Consider the following 26,926-nt stretch of genomic DNA (forward strand, 5'->3'; position numbering starts at 1 on the left):
TCCTTTTACCATCCGTGTTGTGAAATGCCATTGTTTTACACCACTGTTCTCAAGTATTGCCACGTTGAGCCGGTGATTAATTTTTTTATGCCTTACTCTACAACCCATCATGCCTCTCATCCTTACTCACAGACAAGTCAAGAGTCTCTAACTGAAGACGCAGTCACTTACCTTAACGGCCCTCGTTACTTAGAATTTCTGCGACCTGTTATTATGGACGGACCAACAGAATTGTCCCGTTAGTGTTATGAGAAAAATAAAAAACCTTTTAAGAAGAAAATGAAATGTCAGACTGTCATTTTCTACTATTCTACCCGTCTACAGCGTAAATAAACTTGGGCCTCAGAACTTTTGGAAGAGACAAGTGAGGATTGGCTTCCTGATCTGTTTATTTTTTCTAATACATCTCTATCCCTTAATTGATTGATTGGGCAGTATATCTTCAGTTATTGATTGGGGAATAATTGATCCGCCACAAACGAATGACTAATGTACTTCTTTACAAGGATTTATCAGTTTTGGATTTTCAGAAGCTTGGCAGTGATTGCTTATCAGTAGATGAAGACATTAAACACCTGCACATCGCACTGCAGTGCTATTTGTAACATTAGTAACGTGCATTTGCAAGTAAGCAGGCAGTAAAGCAATTACTACCCGCCCCTTCTTCTGAACATAATTAATATTGTGGTTTGTATTATTTGAGTTCCTGGAGCAGCTGCACTGCCTGATGTCCAAGGCCCATTGACTCTCTCACAATATAACCTTGCTGGAAATGCCAGGACATTACTCACCCTGCTCCTTTTTTTGCCAACTCACTGCATTATTCTTACCCACCTAACTGCATCTCATTTCATATATTTGCACAGAAGAAAAACACCCCCAGTGTATAATAACCGGTATACCTGAAATGGATTAACTTGGATATGATTACCATGTGCTGAGAGTCGTCGTTATTCATGATGCGGGTCTCCCTCCGTCTAAGCACACCACCGCATCATCTGTCACTGTCACTACTTTTATTTGACTCGCTTTCAAAGTGCAGCATCTTCCGTGAGAGGGAGCTGGTCACATTTATAAGCTTACAGAGGCAATCTGTGGTCTTAAATGACAACGGCAGAGCCCACATGTTTAAGCTGAAGCCTTTCGATTGCCCCTGTGGGTGCCCTCGTAGGAAGGATAACTGCTGCTCTGCTCGGCTCAGCACTTTGGCCCCGTTCCTTCAAGAGCTCTCATCTCCTAGTTCATCTCATCTAAACAACCACCGGCTCCTTAGTGACTCCCCGCTCAGCAATTCACCCCCCTCTCTTCTTGACACTGTACAACCCACAACACCGGGGCCCGCAGGCAATGGACAGAATTCCAGTGTCATAAAAGGCACATTAATGTCCCAAATGTGTCTTCAAGGCAGACCGCTTTGAAGTTGATGTCTTCTCTGCACAACTGGTGGAGTGCTCTTCATTGCTGTTGCTCAGTAGCCCCACCAGGGAGAAGCTGCCTCTCATAATGAGTGGGAAACATGTTCTTTACGCAGACAAAGAACTGTTTGGAAGTTAAGTTTTCCCAAGTCGGGAATAACTAATGCCCAGACAAGAGGTTTATCCTTTTTTTTAAATTTAATTTACATTAGTGTTTTTTTAAGATTGCGGTAATACTGAAACTGTCCAAGGGAGCCGAGACAAAGGATGGATTTAAAATGTCATTTTTTTAACACCAGTTACCTTTTGAATTGAAGCGACGTGTGGTGCAACACATTGGCTGTTTAATAAACGACAGCTTACAAACAACTCATTTTCACCATTGTTTGGACCATGTTATATAAAATTCCTCTCTGCACCTCCATTTCTTTTTGCTGTGTCCTTGATGTGGACCCAAAGGAATGCAACATGTGGCCCTGCTAATATATCTGTATTGTTGTGATTATGTGTGTGCGAGGAAGGCGAGATGAGAGGGAAAGAGAGAGAGATGACAAGCATGCTTTAAGTTACTTATGTTCTCTCTCGGGAGTTTATCGACGGAAATGACCCAAAGGCCATTTGGGAAGTAAAGAGGCTATAAGATTCGTCAGAGATGAAAACAAGTCAAGTTTTGAAGAAGCACGGGGCCTGGGCTTATTGTCAATATCTGAAAGATACGAAGCCCTGCCCTATCCATCTTGGTTGGGTCACAATACTTCATTTTCCCTCATTTCTCTGAAAGGGGAAAATATGATTCCACCTATCGATTGCTGCATAAATGTGTTGCCTAGTGATGAAAGATGAGGTGTGCTTTGCTTTTATGTGATCCGATTAACCTCCTGCTGGAAGTGGGCTCTCTGCTTTAGCCTGGTTCTCCTGCAGTGTCAGGATGCATGTGATGGGCACTTAGAAGGATTAGTGTTGCTGTGTGCTGTGTTTGTGTTGAGCTATCACCCAGGACATTTCACTAACCAGGGGATTATATTCAAGCCACCCAAGATGTGTTTTTTTTATCTAGTAGCCTGCACTGAATTGAAGAGGGCCCCAAGTGTGCTTTTGAGGTTGTAAATGGATGAGCCTTAAGGACAATAAATATATGCATATCGGACAATCTTCTTCTTGATTCTTCTAAAGTAGGTACTGGCTTAAAACGCTTTGAGGCCAGAATAAAGGACTTATTAATGAAAAATTGTATTGTCTGGCTGATTCTGATTTCAATCTTTGCTCCAGGTGTGTCTGTTAAGACGCAGATGCCAATGACTTCTCTCCTTTCAAAACTTAAATGAGCTTGAGTGACAGCAAACGTGGACATGGTTAGTTCTCACGAATGCACACACACTGATTCATTATTGCATTAGTATGTGCCCGCTCCAGCCAGGTGCCCGGGCAACCACTCTAGTAATCAGCCTTTTGAATATGCATTTACTTATTAATTTGTTGGTTGGTTGCTTGATTCATTTGTCAAACATATATTCACGAAGGTTTTTTTGGACAAAAATCCACTCTTGGTTTAAATAGCTTTAAATTTGTAAAAAACAGTCCTCGGTTTAAGCAGCGATTAAAATAGTTTTGGGGATCTTCAGGAGTTAAGCTAATTGTCGGTCTGCTCTGAGGCTTTTGGGGACAATCAGCCCCCTCTTCCCTTTGTGCCCACATAAAACTTTATCAGAAACAGTCACTGATAAGGTTTTAAACGACTTGACTTTACCAATGGCATTTTCTCCATCTGAGAAGCAGCTGACATTTATATCCAGCCCTCCAAGAGCTCAAATACCCTTTTCATCCCATTGTTCTGTGGCTGAAAATGAAAAAGTTTCCTCTCATACTGACCGACAGTAGGTCCACTGATAGTGACTTCAAGGTCCCCTGAGCAGTTCCTCTACAGAGCAAGCTCCCACGTAGAGCAAATGTTTAACAAAAGAAAATGCCACGTAAAGATCACGTCTTAATGTTTTACCTTGTGGATTTGTAAAAATTTGGGATTTCGGCAGCTTTTTAAATGTCAGTATTAGAAGACATGAGACAAGCTGTGTATCCCTCTTTAAAGCACACTAAGTAAAGAAAAAAGCTAAGGCACCTCCTGTTACAAAAGAGGTAGCGCAGAGGAATAAATAACAGCATCACACAGCTTTAAATTGGCATGTTATGGTTTAGTTTAAGATGTGTCTTGGGGTGATTTTCTGATCCTCTATTTATTTTATTTCTCAGTTATTTCAATTTATATTTATTTTAGAACCGTCAACAAATCTAATGAAAAAAAAAGACATTATACTCTCTGCTAAGAAGGTTAGGGAGTTTGCTAAAGGTTTGTGGCAAATGTTAGTCAAACAAAAATAAGTAAATTTGTGGGGAATTTGGTCAGGGCAATATATCGGTAAAATATTGATGTTGTGATTTAAGAGTAGATAGCCCCTAGTTTTTGGATATCCTAATAGGACGTGAGTGTTTTTCCTGGTTTTAAAGGCCGTTTTGATAAAGTGTGGTGATGAAGTCTTTTTAACTCACCAGACAGTTCTCGCTGATCTATTATTTGCCCTACCCATATTATATTATATAGTCATTATATCCACATTAATGGTGATTATTTATCAAAACGTTAACCATGTAAATATTTTGTGAAAGCACCAATGGTCAACCATTGCAATATCAAGATATAATAAAAAAATATGCTGATTTCTCCATATCTCCATATCGCCCAGCCTTATATGTGGATTCATCTTATGTGGGATTGAGTCTAAATATACAAAAGTACCCAGGTTCAAAGTAATGAAGGAGCATGTCACCTTTTGCAAAAGTGTAGCATACTGAAGTGTTTTTGAGCTGTAAAGCAGAGAAGAATGCCCTATATCAGCTTTTGTTTGTTTGCAGGATAAATTCATTGCTGGTTTTGGTGTTTTCATAGGATTTCTAGACAATAACAAACATACTGAATCGTGGCAGACTTTTCCTTTGAGCCCTTCATGGAAGGAAACAGAACTGTGAGGGAAAAAAAATGGATGGAAAGACATGACGGACCAGATTTAGATTTCACATGCCAGTCCTGTCAGTGACCGCTTGTGGTTGTTGTTTTGCTCAGTGAGAAAAAAGACAGTAATAGTTGCATCAGCAGGCTGGAAAGCAGTGTACAGTACAGGTGTTCCAGAAAGCAGGCGAGAGCAATGTTCTGCTGGGTTCGAGATGGCTCTACAGGAAAAACAAGTCTAATTTTAAACTGAATCCTACTATGAAGGAGGCATGTGGTTAATGCACATTTTCTCTTGCTGTGCTGTAATCTTTGACTTTTTCTGAACACACAAGAAGACGATCTGCCTTCATTGCCACCTCCCGCTTCTCGATTCCGTCACCTGTTGCTGTCCATCTTCCCACAACTTACCGCGATCACTCCTCTCCCTATGGATTTCATATAAGAAAATCTGTTTGATTATTAATTACTGAAGTGAGGCCAATTTAACATGTTTGATCAGGGACTGGTTGCAAGATTCACACATGGCGCAGGATAAAGATGATGAGGATGAGAAGAGGAGGAGGGAGGCAAGATGAAGGGATTATATTTCTTGGGTGAAGTTCTACTCAGGTCGCCAGGGATGAGAACAGGTGATTATAAAAAACGGTTTGATTCGAATCCACACATGGCTGTCTTGGGAACACAAAATACCATTTTGAGAATTTATCTAACCAAACTCTTAAGTTGGTTGTTCCATGTTGTAGGAATTCCATTGAAAATACTCAATACAAATACTTTGAAGACCCAGGATTCTGTGAGCCCCCTGGCTCAAACTACATGAATATAACATCAAGACATTAAATCCTGATACCAACATCTGTCTAATGATGAGGCCAGTCCAGTTCAGCCGCATGTGTTATATGTGATCAGACTCCTCAGCCTGCGTCCTGAGGGGTTGGCATTGCCCAAGAAATCCGGCACAAGAGTTTACAGGCAGGATTTACCGCAGAGGTTAGGTTATCTGCACAAATCATCCCTTTTTTCATTTGCAGAAACAGTCCTGCAGACATGATTTACAAGTACAGTAGCAGCAGACATGAGATCCAAGGGCAACTCAGGGCTACAAATCACACAGCTTTGCCTCTATTCAAGTCGTCCTATTATTGTCAAGGAAAGGGACATATCTAAATCTGAAGTTACAAATTACAACATTTTTTTCAGCTGTAATGAGGTATTTAGTTTCATCTGTCTCATAGTAAGTGAAAACCAGGACAGTGTGTCACAAAGAAATCCTCTCACTGTGCTGTAAGTATGATCCAGCATAAGCACCTGATCCCCTCCTGACATTGCTGTCTATTTTGTCATTTTAAAGGGTAAACATCATTCTCTCAGTCAAAACTTTGTACCGGTACACTCCCTGAGAACTGTCTCAGTGGATGTTTTTTTTTAGTATTCCTCCCCATCAGGGATGCAGTGGTATATAAAAATGCAGTTTAACTTTGGAGTCCGAGAAGTTTGCGTGCCACATGAACACAAACAAAAAGATGCTGCTCACAAAATAGTGCAACTAATTTATATTTATGATTCTTGTTTATTATTTCCATGGCTTAGTTACCCATATCAGTGTCAGACTTTCTACTATTAATGCATGTGCGTATATAGAATAGAGGTCTGTAATTAGGTTCAGCTGTGTGGCTGTTTTTCATTTTGGCAGCGAACACAATTTTCACAACTGCAATAGAGACATTTGAACATTTTTGTGTTTAATTTGGAGTATAATGGACTGCTATAATTTTTGATCCCTGCCATTTGAAGTTTCAATCCACATCCTGACCCTGTTATCTACCACAATATATCTAGCTGCTTATCCCTAGACATGGAAGTTGAAGCAGATGAAGAAGGATCAGATATTTACTCTACTATGGATTCATTAGGCCCCCCCATTAGGCTGGGTTAGAGTCAGACATAGCGCCTTATGATAAAAGACAAACAAATGAAGGGTAGATAATGAAAATGGCATTTCAGCACCAGGAGCTGTAGACTGGTGTATGGCAAAAAAGCAGACATTACTTTTCATGACTCTCCTTAAGAGAGAGAGGTATTGATTATTAGATGGGTGAGGTCATTTTTATCAGTGTACATATATATATATATATATATATATATATATATATATATATATATATATTGTTAAATGTATAGTAAACCTATAAACATGCTTTAAATATTTTTGATGTTCCATACAAGCTGATTGAACTTACCAGTAAATTGTGTATTTTAGGAGGTGGGGTAAACCTTTGTACATCCTCATTTCCTCCCTCCTCTGTGTCAGAGCTGGAATGGTCCTTGTGCCTGACGCTGGTTCTGTCCATCTGGCCAATAGCTCTGCTGCCATTGATTGTCACAAATCACTGCCACGCCACGACTCCAACAGCACAGAGACTTTGGGACAGAAAATCAATGAGCTCTCTTGGGCTACTCCATCAGTCCAAATATCTAGAGCTTGATGGCAAAGAGAAACTGGGGGTGGGGAGGATTTGCAGGATGAAGAGAAGGAAGGATGAAAGAAGGTTTTAGGGCCATATTAGGTGAGGTTGTATGGCATGCCGGTTGGTTTAAGATAGATGCTGCTAGTGCTGTGAGTGAAATAGGTGAGATAAAAAAAAAATTCTCAATACCCGGCACAACGGTTTTCACACTGTGAGACCAGCTCCCCAGTGGGGGACATGGGAGAATGTGAGGGGGAGGCATGCAGTCATGCAAAAAAAGTGGGGGAGGTGAAAGGGACAGGTGCATGCTGGTATTCTGAAAAATGAGGGAAGTTAGACCGATTTATTTTTGGTTTGCCAATCAGCAGATTAACAATGCTATGATATGCATTTTCCTAATTAAAATACATAATTTTTAGCTATGCTGGTCTGTTCAGCTCAGATGCTGTGTTCAGGGTTGTCTGCTACCACTATCATTATAAGTCTGTCACAAATAAATGTCCATCAATTCCCATGAAAATCACAAAAAAGACGGTCTTTATAAATCCAGACTTGGCTGAAGTTTACTTCTGCTAATAGCTTATTCATCATACTTTTAATGGTCCCAATTTGCAAAAATCTAAACAGATACAGGCTAAAACAGCTGGATTCAATCCCAGGTTTTTCTCAAAACATCGTTTTGTTTTCATTAAACATAATGCCCACAATTCTCAGTGCATCAATGTATATTTAATATTGTCAAACACAGTTATAAAAAATTAAGTAAACATATGTAAATTAGATAAAACATTTGATCAAAGGATAAATACTGAAAAATACAATTTCACAATTCCATAGATCATATGCTCTGCACTAATTATCTTAGTATAATGCTTTTTGTAGCAGTTACATTTTGTACTAACAGGAAATGATGCATAATGCACACACAGTGGACATCAATCAAACTGCAGCATTGAAATGATCCACTGCCAATTAAACTTCACAGTGAGAAAGCAAGATTATTTTCACAGATCTGTCCTCGAGCTGTCTCCATCAACCACAATTTGTTATAATGTTTCCCAGCGGAGTAGTTTCTGCTTTTCCTTTTGTGCATTGCATCGAAGAAAAAAAGTGCACACTCAAAATATTCATGATTCTGTCACTTTCCAATGTGATGTATTCAAAACCTGATCGGAGGAACTGTATGAAGTATGGAATTAGGACAATTTAAGAATCTGACCAGGAATTTGATGCCAACTTTTCATACTTTACAGTATTGAAGCATAGGAGGAGATTGGAATGACAGCAGAAGGGATGCAGGAAATAGACAGGAGATCAAGTCATAAGAGGGGGAAAAAAAGTAAAGGAAGAAGTAAGTGAGGGAGAGAGAAAAGCAGATCGTCAACATGAAAAGGATCAAGAGCTGGAGGAAACCTGGACAAGACTGATAAGCAAGTGACTCGGAAAGACGCAAATGTTTTGAATAGAGTCGAACAAATTCTTTTAAATAGGTGAGCAGCTCATGAAGGTGATATCATATGGAAATGTTTCCAACAAACCATTTAACATTCACTGCTATAACTGACTGTAGATATGACTGCCTCAGGTTGCAGGCAATGCATGCAAATGTTATGTTAAATGTGAAGTGCCGCCATTCAAGATGTGAGTTATTTCCTCCAATTTTCCTCATTCTGCACTTTGATTTCACTCATGTTTTATTTGAAAGGGTTATGACAATGAATTTTCCTCATACAGCCATAAGAACCTTGATGCATGACCAGAAGTGTATTAATCCAGGTGTTTTTACCTCAGTTACTGAAACAAAGTGTAATGGGGAAGATAACATCTCCTTTTTTTTGTCATTGTCTGTCTTTATTTCAGTGGTGGATAGCAAGGTGATCCTGGAGGGCCTGCAGAGGTACGGCCCCACGCCAATCTATCTGCCTGTCAGCTACCGGATCCTGAATGCTGAGTCAGCATTCTTCCTACAGGAGGCAAACCAGGACTTAATGAGGAACTCCAGCCTGCAGGCTCGCACGGAGTCCTTCTTCATCCACCAGGCCCGGCAGATGCCCTTTGTCAATGCCAGTTACGGGCCGCTGTCTGTCCAGCAGCTCGTCCCTCTTGAGCTGCTGCAGACCCTTCCGGGGCCATTTAACACGCCGTCCTTCACCTCAACATCAGTGCCAACCTCAGCATCATCATCACCTCTCTTCACATTCAACTGGAAGGTCCACACCTATATTATCAGCGAGAGGATTCATCCCAGTTGGCCAAAGGTTCAGGTGTTGTTCTACATTGCAGGGAGGGACTGGGATGATTACAGCGCCATCCACAAGCTGCCCTGCGTCAGGATGTTCGCCTTCCACGAGACTCAAGAGGTGCGTGGGACATGCAGGCTAAAAGGTGAGCTGGGGATATGTGTTGCTGAGCTCGAGCCCCTCGCCAGCTGGTTCAGCCTGCCCACTGTCAGGCCAGGTAGGCAGAGGGTCTCTGAAATGGCCCAGGGCACTCCTGTGGAGCTCTACTACATGATTCAAACCACGGACAATGGAGACTGCAGCTCAGAGGATTCTAGAAAGGATGGCTCTGTTCGCCCAGACCAGCAGAGGCCGATGGGTTATTTCGCAGGGCATACACCGATGCAGCGCATTGGGAGCGTCAGGCTGTTTCAGCCGCTGTCGGAGCTGAAGCTGGACAATAATTTTGTGGTGATGGCACCCTCCAAACCCATCCGACAGAGAGAAACCGTCTCCACTTTTCTGGCTCTGTCGACCCTTTCTTCAGTGCCAATTTTCACCCTAAGGTGAGTTTGTCTCTTCTTGGGAGAACACATTTTACTCTGCTGCTCTACTAATGTTCCCTCATTCTCCAAACTCATTTAAAAAGACATCAATGGGCATGCAAGGAATTAAAAAAGATGCCATTGGTAGACTTTTAGAGGAAGCAGCAGGGATAGATGACACTCCACATATCTGACAACGCATAACAGAATTTACAGTATACCCTGCTGTCACTTATGTATCAAATTTTACTGAGAGATACAATAGGACAATCTTAGTCATTATTTGTCTCAATCATATTCTAAAATAAATCGTGTAGGGTATAACTAATCTAGTAAGGCCTTTTGATTTCTAAAGTACATAGATAACAGTTTGTAGGCAACATGGTTATCATGTATTTACTATACTATACTGTTGTTGCTGGGTACATTACTTACAACTGCTTGTTTAATCAAAATAATCTGCAGTTGGCAAAATCAGGGATTAATCTCTGGCATTACAGATTATAAAATGTGTGTATGATAAGCTTGATTTGCCACACCGGACTCCAGTCCACAGACAGTGTTGCCATGACACTGCTAGTCAACTGCCTGGCATCAGTAACATCATTAAGCTTGTTTGTTTAGGTCATTTGTCTACTCAAAAGAAAAAAAACATATCATGTTATCAATCATCTGGCCTTATTGGGTTAACAACACAGAGAGACAGACAACACTCAAATACTTTTCCTGCTTTCCTGTAAATGTTATTTTTAGCTGGCAAACATTTTTTGTTAAATAATACTTTTTCAATGACAAAGAAAGAGCTTGCCACATGGCACAGTTTCGCTCTGGACCAACTCGAAAGCTCTTTGTATTTCTGTCAAAGTCTTATGAAAAGTGAAAGCACAAGCTATTGCAGTGATGTTCAACTTAGGTGAAAAGCTGAAAACTGGTAGCAGAATGTGAAGAAAGGTCGTTTATTGTGCTATTTATTCCTGTTTTTATGGTTTGGTATCACCTCTACCATCTTGCTCACACAAAACGATAATCTTCTGAATACAACCACTAATAATCACATGTAGCTAAGCTTCTCTTTAAACAGTATTTACTTGCGGCTGAAGATGAAATTGTATTTTTTTTTTTTTTTTAATTGCAATGGATAAAGTGTTTTATAGAGAAGAGTTTAATTGTTTACATTCATTGTAACCTTCCAAGTCATTTTGGAGAGAAATTAGAGATAACACAGTGCTTAACACCTTCCAAACTGCATCATCGACAGTCCGGAGGGGATTGTTTTGACTGAACAACACCTTAATTACGCCATTCTGCTATTTATTAGGATTGTTTTCATGTACTCACTTTCAAAATTGCCTGTCCGAGGAAAATTTGTATCCGAGGTAATCCCACACAACAACAACAACAACAACAAAGTAGTTATTGATTCACTGAGCTTTGTCTCATACAAATTACCATTCAAAGTGACTGTAATTGCTCCATGTTGTGTAATGCAAATGAAGGTGTAAGGAATATGCATTCCACCAAACTACTTTTATGCCTGAGATCTAAATCATGGCAGATGAAACAGTTAGCAGCCTCAAAGTGGAGCTATGACAGAGAGTCCTGGCAATTTGTCAACCCTGGGTGAGCAGGAAATCTGCCAAAAAGCCTCATTGCTTTTCCTCTCACTCCAGTGATGATGAACTCCCATGAAGTATTAGCGCTTGCAGTGTGTGTTTATCACATTTGTCAGCATGTGTGTAAATGGGAACTTTAAAGGCGATACTTTTTTCTTTCAGTGCCTCTTTTTGCACAGGCATTTCAGCCCAATCATACAGAAGTTCATCTTTTTTATGTTTTCCGTGGGGATAGCACAAACTTAAACCAACCAAAATACCTCATTAGCAACCAAAAGATTAAACCTCAAAGTGTTTGAAAATCACAGGCTACTTTACAGTACTTGACTGCCAGCTTACCAAACTCTGTAATTGAACATCCGAACACTGGTGACTAGCCTTGCGTCAGCTTTGTTGCGCGATGCTTTTATGTTACAGGGTTGAACCAGTGGCGCTGTGAAATGTCTTATTCTCTCAGTTGTTTGATTTCCTGATAATAGAAAAACTTTACTTGAAAAGACATTTAAAGCACTTGATATCCCCATGATGATGGTGTGAATTCAAATCGTGATTTCTGAAGGTCGGGGCGGGAGAGTCAGTGTGTGTGTGTGTGTGTGTGTGTGTGTGTGTGTGTGTGTGTGTGTGTGTGTGTATTCATGTTCAAGACAGTTTTGTTTTACTTGGCTATGCTGAACGCTGTGTGTGTTTGCATACTGTCAGCCAGTGTTTGCCTATTCACTGGAGTGGGTGTGTTTATGGACAGTTTACTTTAGCTCTGGTGAGTTTCTCTCGGCGGCCAAGGCATCATTAACTATTTATGTTCCCTGGAGTTACTCGCTTTTCCTCCCCATTATTTTTTTCCCCCCCTTTATCCATCCCCATTCCTCTGCTACAATCTAACGTGACAAAATAATACTGAGAATCTCCCTGGACAGCCTACATACTCTGCTGTCAGATGCAATAAGAAGATTTTCTTTACTCTAAATTCTACTCTTTTCTGCACTTTTTGTTCACAGGACTGTAAAACTCTTTGGGAAAATAATAGGTGTATAATCCTCTTAATGTATTGGTTACCATAAGATTAATTGAAGTAGGATTACTTGCATTTGCCAGCACAGAGCAGCTTGAATTTTTCAAGCTCATTAAACACTTTCTCCAATACTCTCTGCAAAACCTAAAGTGAGACAAGGCATGCCTTTTGTTTTTTGTTTGTTTTTTTTGCTTTTGCCAATGACAAGGAAAACCAACTATCACTGCTAGTGCTGTTTGGCAGAGAAAATAAAGTTATTTCTTTTAATCGATTATGTAAAGCAGATTTCATTTCCGAGCTAATCTTCTTCCCATTTGAAAATCAAGATGCATCAATGTATGTAATAATTCTCTAGTCTGTTTTGTTTTCCTGTTTGAAAGCACCATATGCAATTGGCTTACATGCTCATGTACTATTAGATTCCGTTGGATTACCCATCGATCCTTTGGGTCTCAGGGGTAGACCTCAGTCTGAGTCTCAGTGTTTAAATCCTGTGCAGAAAAGTCATGCAATTTTATACACCAACCAGTGCAAAGCTAGTGGTGGTGAACAAATATTTTTGGTAAAAGTAAAGCAACTTTAGCAGTAGTGAGATAACTTGTTATGATTTAGTACTATAAATAACATTTAATTGAATAGCACTAGCTGATGTGTGTCCATTCAGGACATAAACCTGATGATCCAACTGATCACAAATATTCAACTTTTTAAGTAAATTAATATAAACTTCAATATCGCAAATAACATGCATGTCTGTATACGGAATGCTAATGTTATGTTGGTCATTTGTCCATCTTGATTCTACATTTTAATGAGGTTGGACAAATCGAGAAGAATAATGCAAAACACATACAGTAAATGATTTGTCTTTTGATTTCAGGACTGCTTTTTAATTAGCTGTCAAGAATAGTCTTATAAAATTGGTATTGCATTACTTCCAGCTCCCTACTATAATTTCAAGTAGGAATAATTTAGGTCTCTCATGTAATGCATCCTCAACTCATCATAAAAATACCCACGCCCGGCCTGCATCTTTACCTTAGTTGCACAGCAAAATCCGTACACTAAGCAGAAGGGCTATTTTATTGGCCAGTTTATCTCTTACCCTGTTGTGTAATTGGGTGTATTTGATCGAATCAAACTAATCTAATTATCTTTAATGTAATTGCAGGCTTTTAACCCTTGCCGCTGGAAAAACGCAGACATTTGTGCACACACTGAGTCGAGAATATGCACATAAACAATCACGTGTGAGCACAAAGATACACATGGACTTGCCCCGAGCCAACGGTAAAGTCACGGCGTGTTTGTCATGCTAAGGGTTCCCGTTGGAATTAGTAATTCCCTACTCCCTGCCTCATTAGCCATGGAGAGAGTGGTGTAACAGGTTGGTTCAACATGCAAATGAAAACACCATTTCCTCCTGAACAAATTAACAGGCTTTTCAAAAGATAAATTGCCCCAGTTGTATTCTAATTTTGACTAAACAATCCAACATATTCCAAAAGATCCCCCTGGGGGCAGTGCTGCTGATGAATGCAAATTAATTTCGAATATCTGAGAGTGCGAAGGTATAAGTATAGGAGTCTTCATGCTGTGCCAGCCCAAACAGTCAGTAATAGTTTTTTTTATTATTATTATTCAGATATTTTGCATATGGAGGCAGGTTCTGTGTTCGGGCTATAAATAAAGTAGATTAAGCTGAGGTCGGTTTCGAATTGCTCAGACATGATGCATCATGTCAGCTGATTCTGATCCTTAACACAGTTCAGGTTAACTGGTTGTGCACTTTGGCTGTTTGTTATTGGCAACTGTTTGCTAAAATATCAGCAGGAGAAAAGGGTGGAATAAAGATGTTCTACTCAGTGTATTAGTCATATCTCGACAGCACTTCGGTGTGAATCCGTCTTGGTAAAGGTCACCCAAGATAGGTATGTCTCCTTTCCATTTCCATTTCTGTACCTATCTGTACTTTTCCTTGTATTTTATCTGCCCCTCTGTCTTGCTCTCTCTTGCCTCCTTGTGTTGTTTAACCTTTCTCTCTTTCTCTCTGTACGCATTCTCTCCTTATCTGTCATGCTCTTGCTTTCCCTGAGCTTGACACGACATAAATATCCGAAAGACTCTTGCCTACAATTAAAAGTAAATTCTGACTGGATGGAACCTGCTCTTCTTAACCCATTTCCCTCTTCCTGTTTGTTCAGTTGGTTCTGCACACCACTGTTTACATTGGAAGCACGAGACTTTCCTCATCTTCTCATTAATAAGTCATTCGTCATTTGTGGCCTGGGGAGACCATTCACTATTTAGATACTTCTCACTATGGACCCTGCCAACACAATCACTAGTTGCCCGCAGCAAGTCATTTAAATCTGTGTATTTTCTACCATAATGATTTTCCATCACTTTTCTCCTCTTGAGTTTGTGTCTAACCTGATGGATTTATCAGACATTGGAAGCCAAGAATGTATTGCTCTGCGACTTCTATGCTGCCTGTCTTCATTTTTTCTTTGCTCTTGCTCTGTCCATCTGCCTTCGGAAAAGGCTACATGTCCCCTAGGGAATTTCATGATCCCACAGCTTGGCAGAGGGTCATGCGAACGTGCCGTACCATTCAGAATGACACATGCCTCCAAGACTTTTGAGTATCGACAGGGTCAGAGGTTTGCTTCGTTTTTTCTCTGTGGTTCCTTTGAAGTTGTGAAAGTCTTGCAGGCTTTTTTATAAGCAGACGGAATGAAGGAAGCTAGAGTGGGGTCCTCCCAATAGAGTAGGGCTCCAAACCGGTCTAGTGATAGGACTACTGAGTAAGTAAAATGTGGTGTAGGTACTTATGCATAGTCCACCATCTGAACAATACAAATCATTTTGTCATGATCTGATACACCATGAATCAAAACATAATTTCACACATTATTTTGTTCCAGTCTGTCATTGTGCAGCAATGTAGCCAAATCTCGGGTACTTGTATCAGTTTTTGGATATACATTTCCTTATTTTTACACTCTACACTAGTATCACTTTCTTTTATGAATGTGAATTATTAAGTACTTTGAGGCTACACATAATTTAAAAAAGTGACTTTAATATTGAGGAGATTTATACCTCTGACATTAATTCCCATTTGGTAAAACCAATAAAAAGGCCACAGATGTGCACTACCGGCATTGAAGCAGTACAGTTAACATATTTTTTTAAATATGTGTTTAGAATGTCCCTAAATATTTCATCTTTATACTAACGATAGCTCTGTAATGATTACAGAGCTATCGTTAGTATCGGGCGCAGTGCACTTTCTATTGGTTGCAATTCTATGGCTCATACACGCATCCAGAGTTTTTTTCTAATCCAAATCTTAAATCAAACTATTCCGTTATGTGCCATCCTTAGAATAACCCAATTAAAGCAATGAGTAGGTAGTTTTTTGGATTTCGATCAGATGACTTCTTATACATCAACAGATCCTATTTATTTTCTATACGGAGCAGGAAATCTGGCCGCATGTTACATAATGGATGCGACGCAGCGAGTTGATTGACCGTTGGCCATGTCAGATATATTTCCAACGTAGCCATTTTATGGCTCTACTACAATTGCCACATCTAGATTCTACGCAAAATGTTTGTGTGATTTATGGTCTAGCTGCACGTCAGCATCTTACTAAAGCCTGAGCATTCAATTAATTCTGCCATCAGTGAGTGAAACTCAATCAAATATTGGCACTGACATTCAGATAAGGAGTTACTAGTTACTTATAACAATATTAATACACCAATAAACTAGAAAACCCACAAATAATGAATAGTTGCTCTTAAATGTGTTCTCAGACCACTACCATGACCAATAGATTGTGGTGTATATTGGAAAGATCTGGAAGCTCTTAGGCACAAATGTATGATTTTGGCCTATACTTGGCTCGACAAACATTTAAACCATTATGTTCTGAACACACTCTGCAGCTTATGCTAGCACGTCAGCATTGATATCTAAAAGCCTTGCCCCAATTTACCTGGACTGTAAGAAGCCCCTTAAGTTCCCTAAGGCAGGGCTCAATACTAAATGTGGTTGCCAGGTTAGAAACCAGCCAACAGTTGTTTGGTTGCCAAAACTGAAAATGCAGTTGCCATTTTTTATTTTATATTTTGAGCATTTAAGATACCGTACTATGCTCAAATCAATTTGCTTATTCCTTTGTGATGTTGACAGGTTAATCAAACTTTTCACCTCACAGTCAAACAATTTAATACACTTCACCATTGTCTCTAAAATACACTGGAGATCTTGGTCCATTCTTCTTGCAGTCTCTTCCACAGTTTAGTAACTGTAGTGTTTTTTTTAGCCAGCACTTTGTTGCCAAGGATTTTTCCAGAGATTACCTATGGGGTTAAAAGAAACAACAGTATCTCGGAATAAATCAAGTATTAATAATTTGTTCTCTTATTTTGATCTCCAGTGTAAATGCCTTTCCACACATGAGAGAACACACCAAAGCATATGCAGCGCTGTCATTTGTAGTTAGTCTCGCTCACGTCCTGACTGTAATGTTTTTCTATGGTACTAGTTATTTACCTTGCATGCAGAAGTTGTTGTCTTGTATGCACAGGAAAATAACACTTGATTAGAGCTCTCTCTGTTATATGGTGGCTGTTTGCATCTGAAGTTGTTAGCAACACATATAGTAAACTTATAAATATCAATATTTGTGACTTTAGGAGCTCCATAGAATTGCAATTGAGAATTTCTTCACATTTGTAAAAAAAGCCGTATGCAACACTCTCTACATTAAGGAGTGCACTCCTAATATCTCCTGGCAACACTTCTGCAACACTGTTAACTCCAGCTCCTGCAATCTGAGTTGAAGATATTTGTAGGGCTGGAGGGTTTGACAAAAAGGGTGGGATTAGCTAGTGAAGCAGTCCTGGCAGAATAAGCTCTGCTGGCTAACTGTGGGTTAGTGTCTCTCTCTGTGTGTCTCTTTTTCCCAGACAATCACAAGCTTGGCCTTCTAATCACTTGTTTATCCTAAATGTTTCTCATAAGGATTTACTTTGATTAGTTTGATCACACAGACTTGACAGCTGCAAACTCAAAGCCATGCATATTTGAATGTGGAGTTGAGTCAAAGAAATAGAGAGAGAGAGAGAGAGAGAGAGAGAGAGAGAGAGAGAGAGAGGGGGGGGGGGGGAGGGAGAGAGAGAGAGAGAGAGAGAGAGAGAGAGAGAGAGAGAGAGAGAGAGAGAGAGAAGAAAAGCTGTGGTTGTCATGCTGCTCATGTGGAGCATGTTTTAGAAACTGACAGTCAGCTGCCAAGACAGACAAAATGCTCTTACTCATCACAGCTATATAAGAAATGGTTTCACCCACAGATGGGTTAGTGCGATGAACAAAGATTGAAACAGTCAAAAAAACAATAAACCAGGAGTCAGAGAGTGCGTGTAGAAGACAAAAACCAAGAGAGACACCCAGCATGATGTTGCTATTAGTTACCGTGAAGTAACATTTGTTTGCCCTACGGTAACACGATTTGCTTGGTTAATGACCCACCCCATGTGAACTGCGCCACAGCTTTTGGCTTCATTACCAAAATTTTAAATTTCAGCCGTGAAACTTAATCACTATAGAAACCAGGGCCAAGCTTTTCAATGAGTAGTCATTAAAAGGCAGACGTCAACTAGATGACATCAAAAACATTCTCCGTTTAAATTATAACTGATGTCTCGCTTTGGCTGAAAAAATCAAAAGGAGCCATGTCTCTGAATTAGCAAGGATCTGTTTGTGCAGTTGGCCTGGTGTTATCTGTGCAAGGCTGTTGACTGAGGAGTTTTCTTCCTAGTGTTTTTCTGCTTGCTCCTTCTTGTCCTCTCAAAATAGTCGACCACTGTCTAAGCTTACACCAATGTCTTTTAAAGGTGAATAACATAAAAACACAATTATCATACTAGTGCAAGACAAGTACTGTAACAAGATTCCCATCAACATTCTCTTCAAGTGTAACGCTAAATACCATGGCTTCTTTCAAACCAGCCATCTGCTGTCCTCTCACACTTTTCTTTATTTATTGTCTCTTTGTTTGGAAAGCCATCAAACAAAACCTCTGAGCAGCAGAAGAAAGCCTCCTTAATACAGTATATTCCCCATCAGTGAAAACTTTCCATGTTTTTCAATGCAATGAGCAATGCAATAGCATGATTTTTTTCCCCAAATGCATTTTTATTGATTTTAGCAGACCAGAACACAGAAACGGGTAAAACGCATGTACAGTACGTCGCTTAGTAGCATGATTTTTAGCAGTGGCAAATACTTTGAGGGTGTTTTGCTCGCTTGCTACAGCCTTTTCTAGTCTCAGAATGGTTTTTAACACTTGAATTTCGACAAACAACATTTTCAAGACATACATACTTTAGAGTACAACCCATTGAAACGGAAAAACACCACTCATTTGTCCAGAAGGGCTGGAATGACAAAACCTTTACTTTAGTTTTGCAATTTTAATACAAAAGTAATGCACAGTATTCCTGTGTTTCATTTATTTATCACATGTGAATTCGACATATTGGAAGCATATGAAGTAGTACAAATCAGCAAGTTGCTGTATGTTGAGGAGGTTCCCTGATGGTTGCCGTTCATGCCTTTTAAAAAAAATCCTAACCACCCTGGCCGTCATCTTTTGTCGGGTAAAATCGGCCACGTAACATTTTATTTTTTTTGGTCAGTTGTTGTTGCAAACCACGTCTGGTCCGGCGGCGTTGAGCGGACGACTTTTTCGCATGACCTCCTACTAACCTGTTCATGAGAATCCGTTGTAAATTACCCCCGGTTTATCGACATCATAATAGCCATAATGTGACACATATTTTGATTCACATCTGATCACCTGTGTGTTTAATTTGATCTGTATTTTCTGAGACAGTTGAGAGTTTAGGAAGCTCGTCCTTGGCAGACCAAGAGCAATGCCTTTGGCCAAAATGGTTTAAAGCTTGATGCCTGAGGGAAACCTTACATACTTTCAAAAAGTGACAGTCTCATTCCTGGTTTCATACATTTCAAAGCACTCTCTGGGCTTTGGAAATTATAAATATGTTACAGAATGTTAAAATTCACCTTCTGCTCCTCGAAAAATATTGTTCTTGTATGTGTTTTTCTTCCATTCCGAGAACAGGTCGCATTCCCTTCATAGACACAGTCAGAAAAACAGACTTCGAGGCAGTGACTACAATAAAAACAAAAGCAGTGACAAACACCCAGAGAGACTAACAGAGAAAAAACAAACTGACAAGCTGACAGAGTCTAGGCTTCTGTGGAGAGTCATTAGACTGATATAATATTCAGCATGCAGCTTGGAGCGGTGCCTTTGGCTGGGTTTAAAGCTGTGCAGTGTTGGTCAGTCTGGCTGTGGCTGGTTGGGAGGTCAGCCATTGATCTGCAGATATAAGCTGGTACTTTGGATCCAAGCCTTCATCATCCTGTGGCACTATCACCACCGTGGGTGGATAAGCCTTGATCTGCTCAGGGGTTTGCAAGTGTATGTGTTTGTGTGTGTTTGTCTGTGTGTGCTGGTTAGGAGAAAGATGCAAGTCTGTGTATGTCCATATATGTCTACAGATGTGGTTCTGTTTGTATATGTGATTCATGTCATCTGTATGATTCCATTTTATCAGAGTTAAAAAAGAAAAGAGGGTCTGAAAAAATAAAAAAGAACGACAAATGAAGGGAAGTAAATGTTTTGTGACCATCAGTATGCAGAGGGGTTTGGCTTGTGGTTCTGTGTATACATTTAAAAAAAAAAAAAAATAAAAATAACTGACTTGAATTTATGGGCTGATATTTGAAAAATTTAAATTGCCTGGTCTTTTTTTGAGTTCTGTTTCATCCAGCATTTTGGAAAGTGACACTGACTTCCTCCTGTTCACTGCCATTCAACTTAATAACTCAACTGTGTAGCTGCCTTGTAAATGTGATTTAGTGACTCTAAAAATAAGAGTCCTTTTCATCATTTTGTTCAATTCACATTAGCCTTAAACACTTAGGTAAAACAGTTTTTCACCTTCCTTTTTCTATTATTATCATGGAGTAGTATTTTAAGCACTGGCTGAAATAGTTTTGAGAATATGATGTAATTTTTTATTTGGTAAAAACATTCAAGATCTTAAAGTATAGGCACTTTATCATGTAGAGTTAATAAAGGAAGTTTGACCAGAATGCAATGTGTGTACCCCTTTCTTAAAAATGATTCACTGTTTACATCCATTTTTGCTAGCCATAACACTCTTGTTCCATGCTACTTTTCATGGCACATTACAACCATTGCAATTACTATAGTAAGAAAACATCAGCAGATAATCTGCTGCTTGCTCTCACATGTGCATCTTACTGTACCACTTGGACTACTAACATGGTAGTTGCTAGTCCTCAAAAACTCCAGTTAGTGCCCTTTAAATAGACATTGCACTGCAAAAAAGTGGCAATTTAAACAAATGTGTCCTGTGTTCAAGAACTGTATCTTTTAGAAAATGAATTGAAACCCCTGAGACAAAATAATAATAATCTGTGTCGAATAAGAGCAAATGTTGATGTTTAAACTTTAAAAGGCTTTTTACTTCCAATTTCCATTGTAGTTTGGTTACAGAGTATATAATTCCAAGTAGAGACATAAATACTCATTAATAAAGGCACAGAAGGTAATGAAACTCTCACTTAAAAAGATTTAGTTGGAAACCAATTAAACAACTTTGAAATGTCTTAGAATCACCCTGGTTTCCTTTGAATTTGGATTAATCACTGCGTTATATAATAGAGGTTTGATAAATGAAGAATACACCTATTTATGAATGGAGTGATCTCATTGTGTTGTGCTGCTGAATTTCTCATCATTGTACATCATTGAACTTTCCTTTCAGACGAGTTCATCCAACCTCATTAAAACCAGCCTTTTGTTCATGTAAAAGCAAGGGGCCATCAGTATGATTCATCTTCATACACACAGATAAGCCTGCAAACAAGAAAAACAAATTCAATTATGAAAGCTGAATATTTTTTTGATTAAGGGATAATGACCTTGAACACATTACTTATAAAAGTATTCTACAAGATGTGGCATGAAAAAGTAAGCTAAAGGAAGATAGTATATAACACTTGTGTGACAGTTACATTTGCTTTTATGCAGATGATGTTAAAGTTTTCCCAGAGGAAAATACACATTGAGTGTGTATACTGTATGAATGACAACATGTCCTTATTTTCAAGTCGAATACAACAGAAAATGGTGTCTCCACTCTGGAGTGATGCTCCCTTTGTGTTTTGTACAGCAGTCTTTCAGCCTTCACTGTCATCTGTGTCGGACACTTGAGGTTCAATAGCTGCAGTACAAACCTGCATCGTGCAGATGTACATTTTCTATTTTTTGTTGTCTGACCACTCATGTAAAGGCTTGTTAAGTCTTGGATGACCATTTCACCCTCTCATGTTGGCCATTCTCTGGCCCACAATATCTGTGACTGGAGGAGGTCTGGCGTTGTCACTCCACTTTTCTCAGTACAGACAAGCTGTGTTATGGCCCAGAGGAATCATTCTGATTCTCTTTGCCTTGCTTCCCTTACATAAAAAAACTGACACAAAACCATGCACTCACACAAACGCATTAAATCTCTTTCCCTGCTATTTCAAGCTGCTTCTGCTTTCGTGGCTGCACAGGGGTGTTGACGAATGAATAATATTCTATAATATTAAGATGGCAAGCAAATTTTACATTTCAAAATTCACTTCATCACGTTTTCCATGCAGTGCCACAGTTAACCTGAATTTCACCTCATGCTTATAACGTTTACACACCTTCAACTCTTTCTGCAGAGCATACACCCCGTGTTGCCCTCACCTCCGCACCAACCATCAAAATCCTTTTTTTTTCTTACAAACTGCAGCATAAATTAGCAAGACTAATACTTTTTGATGGGACTGGTGTGGGGAAAGATTTTAGGTTTGAAGTGTTTTTGCATGTTTTAATAATCTTAATATCTGTTCTTAAATCTATTCCTAGCTTTAATGAGCGAATGAAAAATATCATGGTTTTAGTTGCAGACGTATGGTCACTGTATTCGAGTACACACACCTACATTATGAAGCATTTTGCTCATATGAACTCTGAACCTGACGACCAAAGTGCAGTCATTGTCTGGAGTTGCTTTTTCAGCACACAACACAAAATTGTCTCTAACCAGTCCTCGAATTTGTCAGACGATTTCAACATTGGCTCCTGCTAACAAAAGTTCCCAAATCTTGTCTTATCTCCAGTTGAAAATGAAATGCCGTATTGTTCGCCTCTACAGTTTGTTGATAATAATTATTCAGCAGTGTAACAATTGCGTAAATTAATAAAATAATCATTTTAATATTAAGTTTAACCGACTAGTATGTCTCGTGCCAACTAGCGAGGGAAGTACCATTTTAACGACTAGTCATGCAGATCCCGTGTTTGATGTCCGAGCCAGTTGATTAGGACATTTGTGTTGTCGAATACAGTTTGCTGTGCATGTGTGAAAGGAACTTATGTGTCACAATAAACAAATAAACATGGCACATTTGTTAAAGTACATATTAGTGATGTATCTATATACGTTAAGTTGTGCCAAAGAAGAAAATACAGACGTATCTCGGCCACATCCAGCTGGTTAGTGTCAAGGCCTCAAAGAGACATGAAGTGAAGCAACAGGAAGTAGAAACAACTAAATTCAGATTTAATGACAGTGTAAAGTTGAGGCTTTCATTTGCTGTCTCTTTCTTTCTTTTGCTGGATGACTAATGAAAGACGTTTTCAAGCATGGCAAAATTTTATGCAAAAATGTTAATGTTTGTAATATAGAATGCTCAGTGCTTGGCTAAGTGTTCCTAAGTGCTACTCAACAGACTCTAGAGGAGGTGTCAGAGTGTATATAACAAAATGTTTGGCTCTGTGGCGGATGCTAAAAGATGACCCCATATCACCAATGATACCCCTTAGGGCACAATGCCTTTTAAGAAGTCATTTAGAAGTTCTTTCTTTATATCTTTTTGGAATAGTTGATGACGTACTTTCTGCTTCAGGTTCAACAAAGACACAATATTTACAGATGTAGGATTTTTTTTGTAAAAGTAAAATCTGGTGCAAAAATACCTGAAGGTGTAGAATCTTTTTATTTGCAGTTCCAACAACCAGAGCTAATCTGACCATTTCAGTTGTGCGTCTTTATCTTACTTTCACATCCAAACTTAAAGCTGGTTCAGTGGGTCAGGACCAAAGAAAAAAAAGTGATATACAGTTGCCCCTTAGTTCTGGTCCATTATGTGTACACATGGCCGTATAACTGATTCATCCTGCATCATCAGTGCTACATGGAACCAAGGAGGAAAACAAAACAGTTTATTGCAGAGACCGAATGCCTTAGGCTTAGGGCAACAGCGGGTGTCTGTGACTGGTCAGCTTAAGCTGAGACCCATTTATGTTCTCATTTTCACCACTGTACACCTTCTGATGGTTGTTCTCTCTTAATTAACCAACCAAACACATCTGCACATCTGTCTTCTTTTCAGTTACGGGACAGGCATTAGCAAACTGGATATAATTCCTATTTTGTTACATATGTAGCCCATCATTACTCTGTTTATGAAATCATGTAAATACAGTTAAAGTGAGGAATATTCAAAGCATGATGCAGCCTAATCATGTACAATATGTGCCAGACTAAAGGAACAGAACCAAACAGAGGCAGCAGAGCTCTTTTGAGAGGCTCCAAACAGCTTATGGGGATAGATTGTAAAAAAATGGTATATGCTTTAATGTTCGAAAACACATTATTTTTATCATACTGTCCATCTGAATATACCTGTATTCACTCTCTGTCAGAAATGCTCCGTTTTAGCGCATGTCTCTTAAAGCCCCCCTTCCTTCAAGTTCAGCCCCCCATTCGAAGTAAATATGCTAGGGTTTAAAAATACTTCTGTAGAAGCAAAAGTATCAACTCAAGCTTTTTACTCAAATAAAAGTAATAAAGCACTGGTTTCAAAACTAGTACAAGTATAAAAGTAAAAGTAATGTAAGGGGGGAAAATGCAATTAAGGACAAATGCTTAGGTCATGCCACAGAGGCCTATAGTGCACAACCCCACCCAGTGTTTCCCATACATGGACCAATGTGTGGTGCTGCGCCACACAATCGACACTGAGCGCCACAAATTGAATGGGTTTTTGTTTGTTTTTTCAACGTGATTTTAAAATATAGATTTTGTTTACGTTAATTCATCTCCGCATAGCACTCTTTCTCTCTGTCATCCAACATGCGCATGCACACACACACACACACACACACACACACACACACGGATATAGAGAGAGAGAGACGCGCACCTCACTGCAGCCTGCTTGTATGCTGACGGTCTGCAGTGTGTGCGCAAAGTTTCGCTCTAACTTCTGGTTGGTGCTGAAATCTGAGCTAGGGATGTAATGATGCATCTTGAGACAGTTAAAACTCGATTCAAATGTGTGACTATTCAAATTGGTTGGGATGAAAAATAAATCAGATGCCACTATCTACTTTTGACTTTGTTTGTTGACACTCTTCCTCAGTCTCCCAAGATGGCGCAGCCGCAGGAAAACGCGCTGGTCTGTTTTATTGGAGGTTCTAACTCAGTTTTTGTCTTTCTGAAGTGAAAGAAGTTATGTATCTTCATCCACTGATTTTCTGTCCTACGCATGGCCATTGACACTGGCACTGGCACTTGTAGCGGTGTGTAGCAAGTTCTTATGTAAATCCTTGCCTCAGTAAGCTACGGAGGCTAGTCTCTGTGTGTGTGCAGGTGAAGAGAGACAGCGGATGAACTCAGAGCAGACAGCTGTAGCTGCTGATGGTCAGAGCAAAGAAGAAATTAGCAGTTAAGTTGTTCTGTTTGGTAAATGTTTCATATTTCCTAAATCTGGTTTGTTTCTATAAACAGTCCCTCTGCTAACATAATGTAATTCATCATGTGTACGGGGAATATGAATAACCTGAGTTCTCTGTGCTCATGTAAACACCATAAACTGAATATGATCATAAGCCTCATAAACTGGATATTCATGTCCATGTAAACACACTCATTTGTGAATGTGCAGAGATCTCAGCTTCTGAAAATACAGATATGCTGGTATTCTTTAAAAAAAGATGTAAATTCCTAACTACTGTAGGAACACAGGCGAAGCCTTAGTTTCTGTTATTTAAATTCAATTATTACTTTTCTTATTTAAAAAAATATATATGTTCAGTTTAACTTTTACAAAGAAAGGGAATCGTGCACTGTTTTGCAGTTTATATCTCAGAAATAATCATTATTTAATTTGAAAAAGAAAAGAGAAGAGAATGTCTCTTCACATGCGAGCATAGCATTACTATTTGCGTCAGTTGTGGTGAAATAAAGCCTCACTTTAGACCCCTTAGTTCTCTCCACTATCTCTCTAGCACCATGTGTGAGAGAGTGACAGGCAGTGAGTGAGTGTGACCCCACCCTGCCCCCTGCACAGGAGAGCGGGGCTCTGACCGGAGTCTGTTCAGGAGCAGAAATGCTAGAGCCTGTCGATGACCGGGGGAAATTTGGAATCGGGTTTCGGTAATCATCCTCAGTAATGAGGCTATTTATTTTAATTTAAGGAGTAGAAAGTACAAATGGTGAAAATGTAATGAGTAGAAGTAAAAATAATTACTCCTGTACAGTATAGATTCCCCAAATTTCTATTTAAGTAATGTAACAAAGTATTTACTTGCTTACTTAACACCTCTGGAAGTAAGGATAATCAGTCAGTTTATAAATATGTTGAAATCTTCTTAAGTTTAAGTTCAAGTCCCTTCAATGTATTCAAAGATGAAAGCGGAGTGATGTAGAATTGTGACCAGGAATTGGACGTCATAACCATTATATATGGGAATTATATCACAACCAAACAGATTGCTCGATTCCAGCCATCCTTTTTATAAATAAATGTATAAAGCTTTTGAAAGTATGCAGCCATTAAATGCGATCCATGGCTTTACAATTTTTGCAGGCATTAACGGATTCAGGCTTGAATGAACACTTGTCCTTGTCCACTCTTTCTTCACTCTTCTCCGAGCACGCAGTGATTGACTGTGGTCTGGAGGAACAGAACCTGCATTGTCAATCCACAAGGCTCAATGCAGACAAGCTGTGTTGTGGCCCAAGGGAATCATGTGAATCACACACAGACACACACACACACACACACACACACACACACACACACACACACACACACACACACACACACACACACACACACACACACACACACACACACACACACACACAAACACAAACACACAAACACACAAACACACAAACCGAGACAGCAGCCCAAGGGAGCCCTCTATGAAGGGATCAGTGTAAACATCCAGTGGCAGTCGAGGTGTTGGTGGCCCCTGTGAAGTGGAAGTGGTGCTCAGGGCGTAGGGCTGTCTGATAAGCACTACCAACATACACAAGAGAAGTGAATTGGTCATCCCTGTTAAATCATCGGCAGCCACCCATTCCCCTGGTGCCATATTACTGCTGCAGCACACAGTAGGGAAAGTGAAAAGGGAACTCAAGTCCCAATCAGACAGAGTATGTTTTAGCAGCCTGGTGCGGCTTTTGGGTTT

General features: G+C 39.5%; 1 protein-coding gene across 1 annotated transcript in view; it reads left to right on the forward strand.

The window, feature by feature from the left end:
• The window catches only part of LOC310958500 (transmembrane protein 132C), a gene marked incomplete at both ends in the record, with an annotated part of 153,092 nt that overhangs the window by 37,491 nt on the left and 88,675 nt on the right, over window positions 1-26,926 (forward strand). Inside the window, one exon of the mRNA XM_083929472.1 lies at window positions 8,748-9,672. Within this exon, the coding sequence (XP_083785598.1) occupies window positions 8,748-9,672 (925 nt within the window). The remainder of the gene's footprint in view (window positions 1-8,747; window positions 9,673-26,926) is intronic.

The sequence above is a fragment of the Echiichthys vipera genome (assembly GCF_963691815.1).
Source record: "Echiichthys vipera genome assembly, chromosome: 16".
Lineage (NCBI taxonomy): Eukaryota > Metazoa > Chordata > Actinopteri > Perciformes > Trachinidae > Echiichthys > Echiichthys vipera.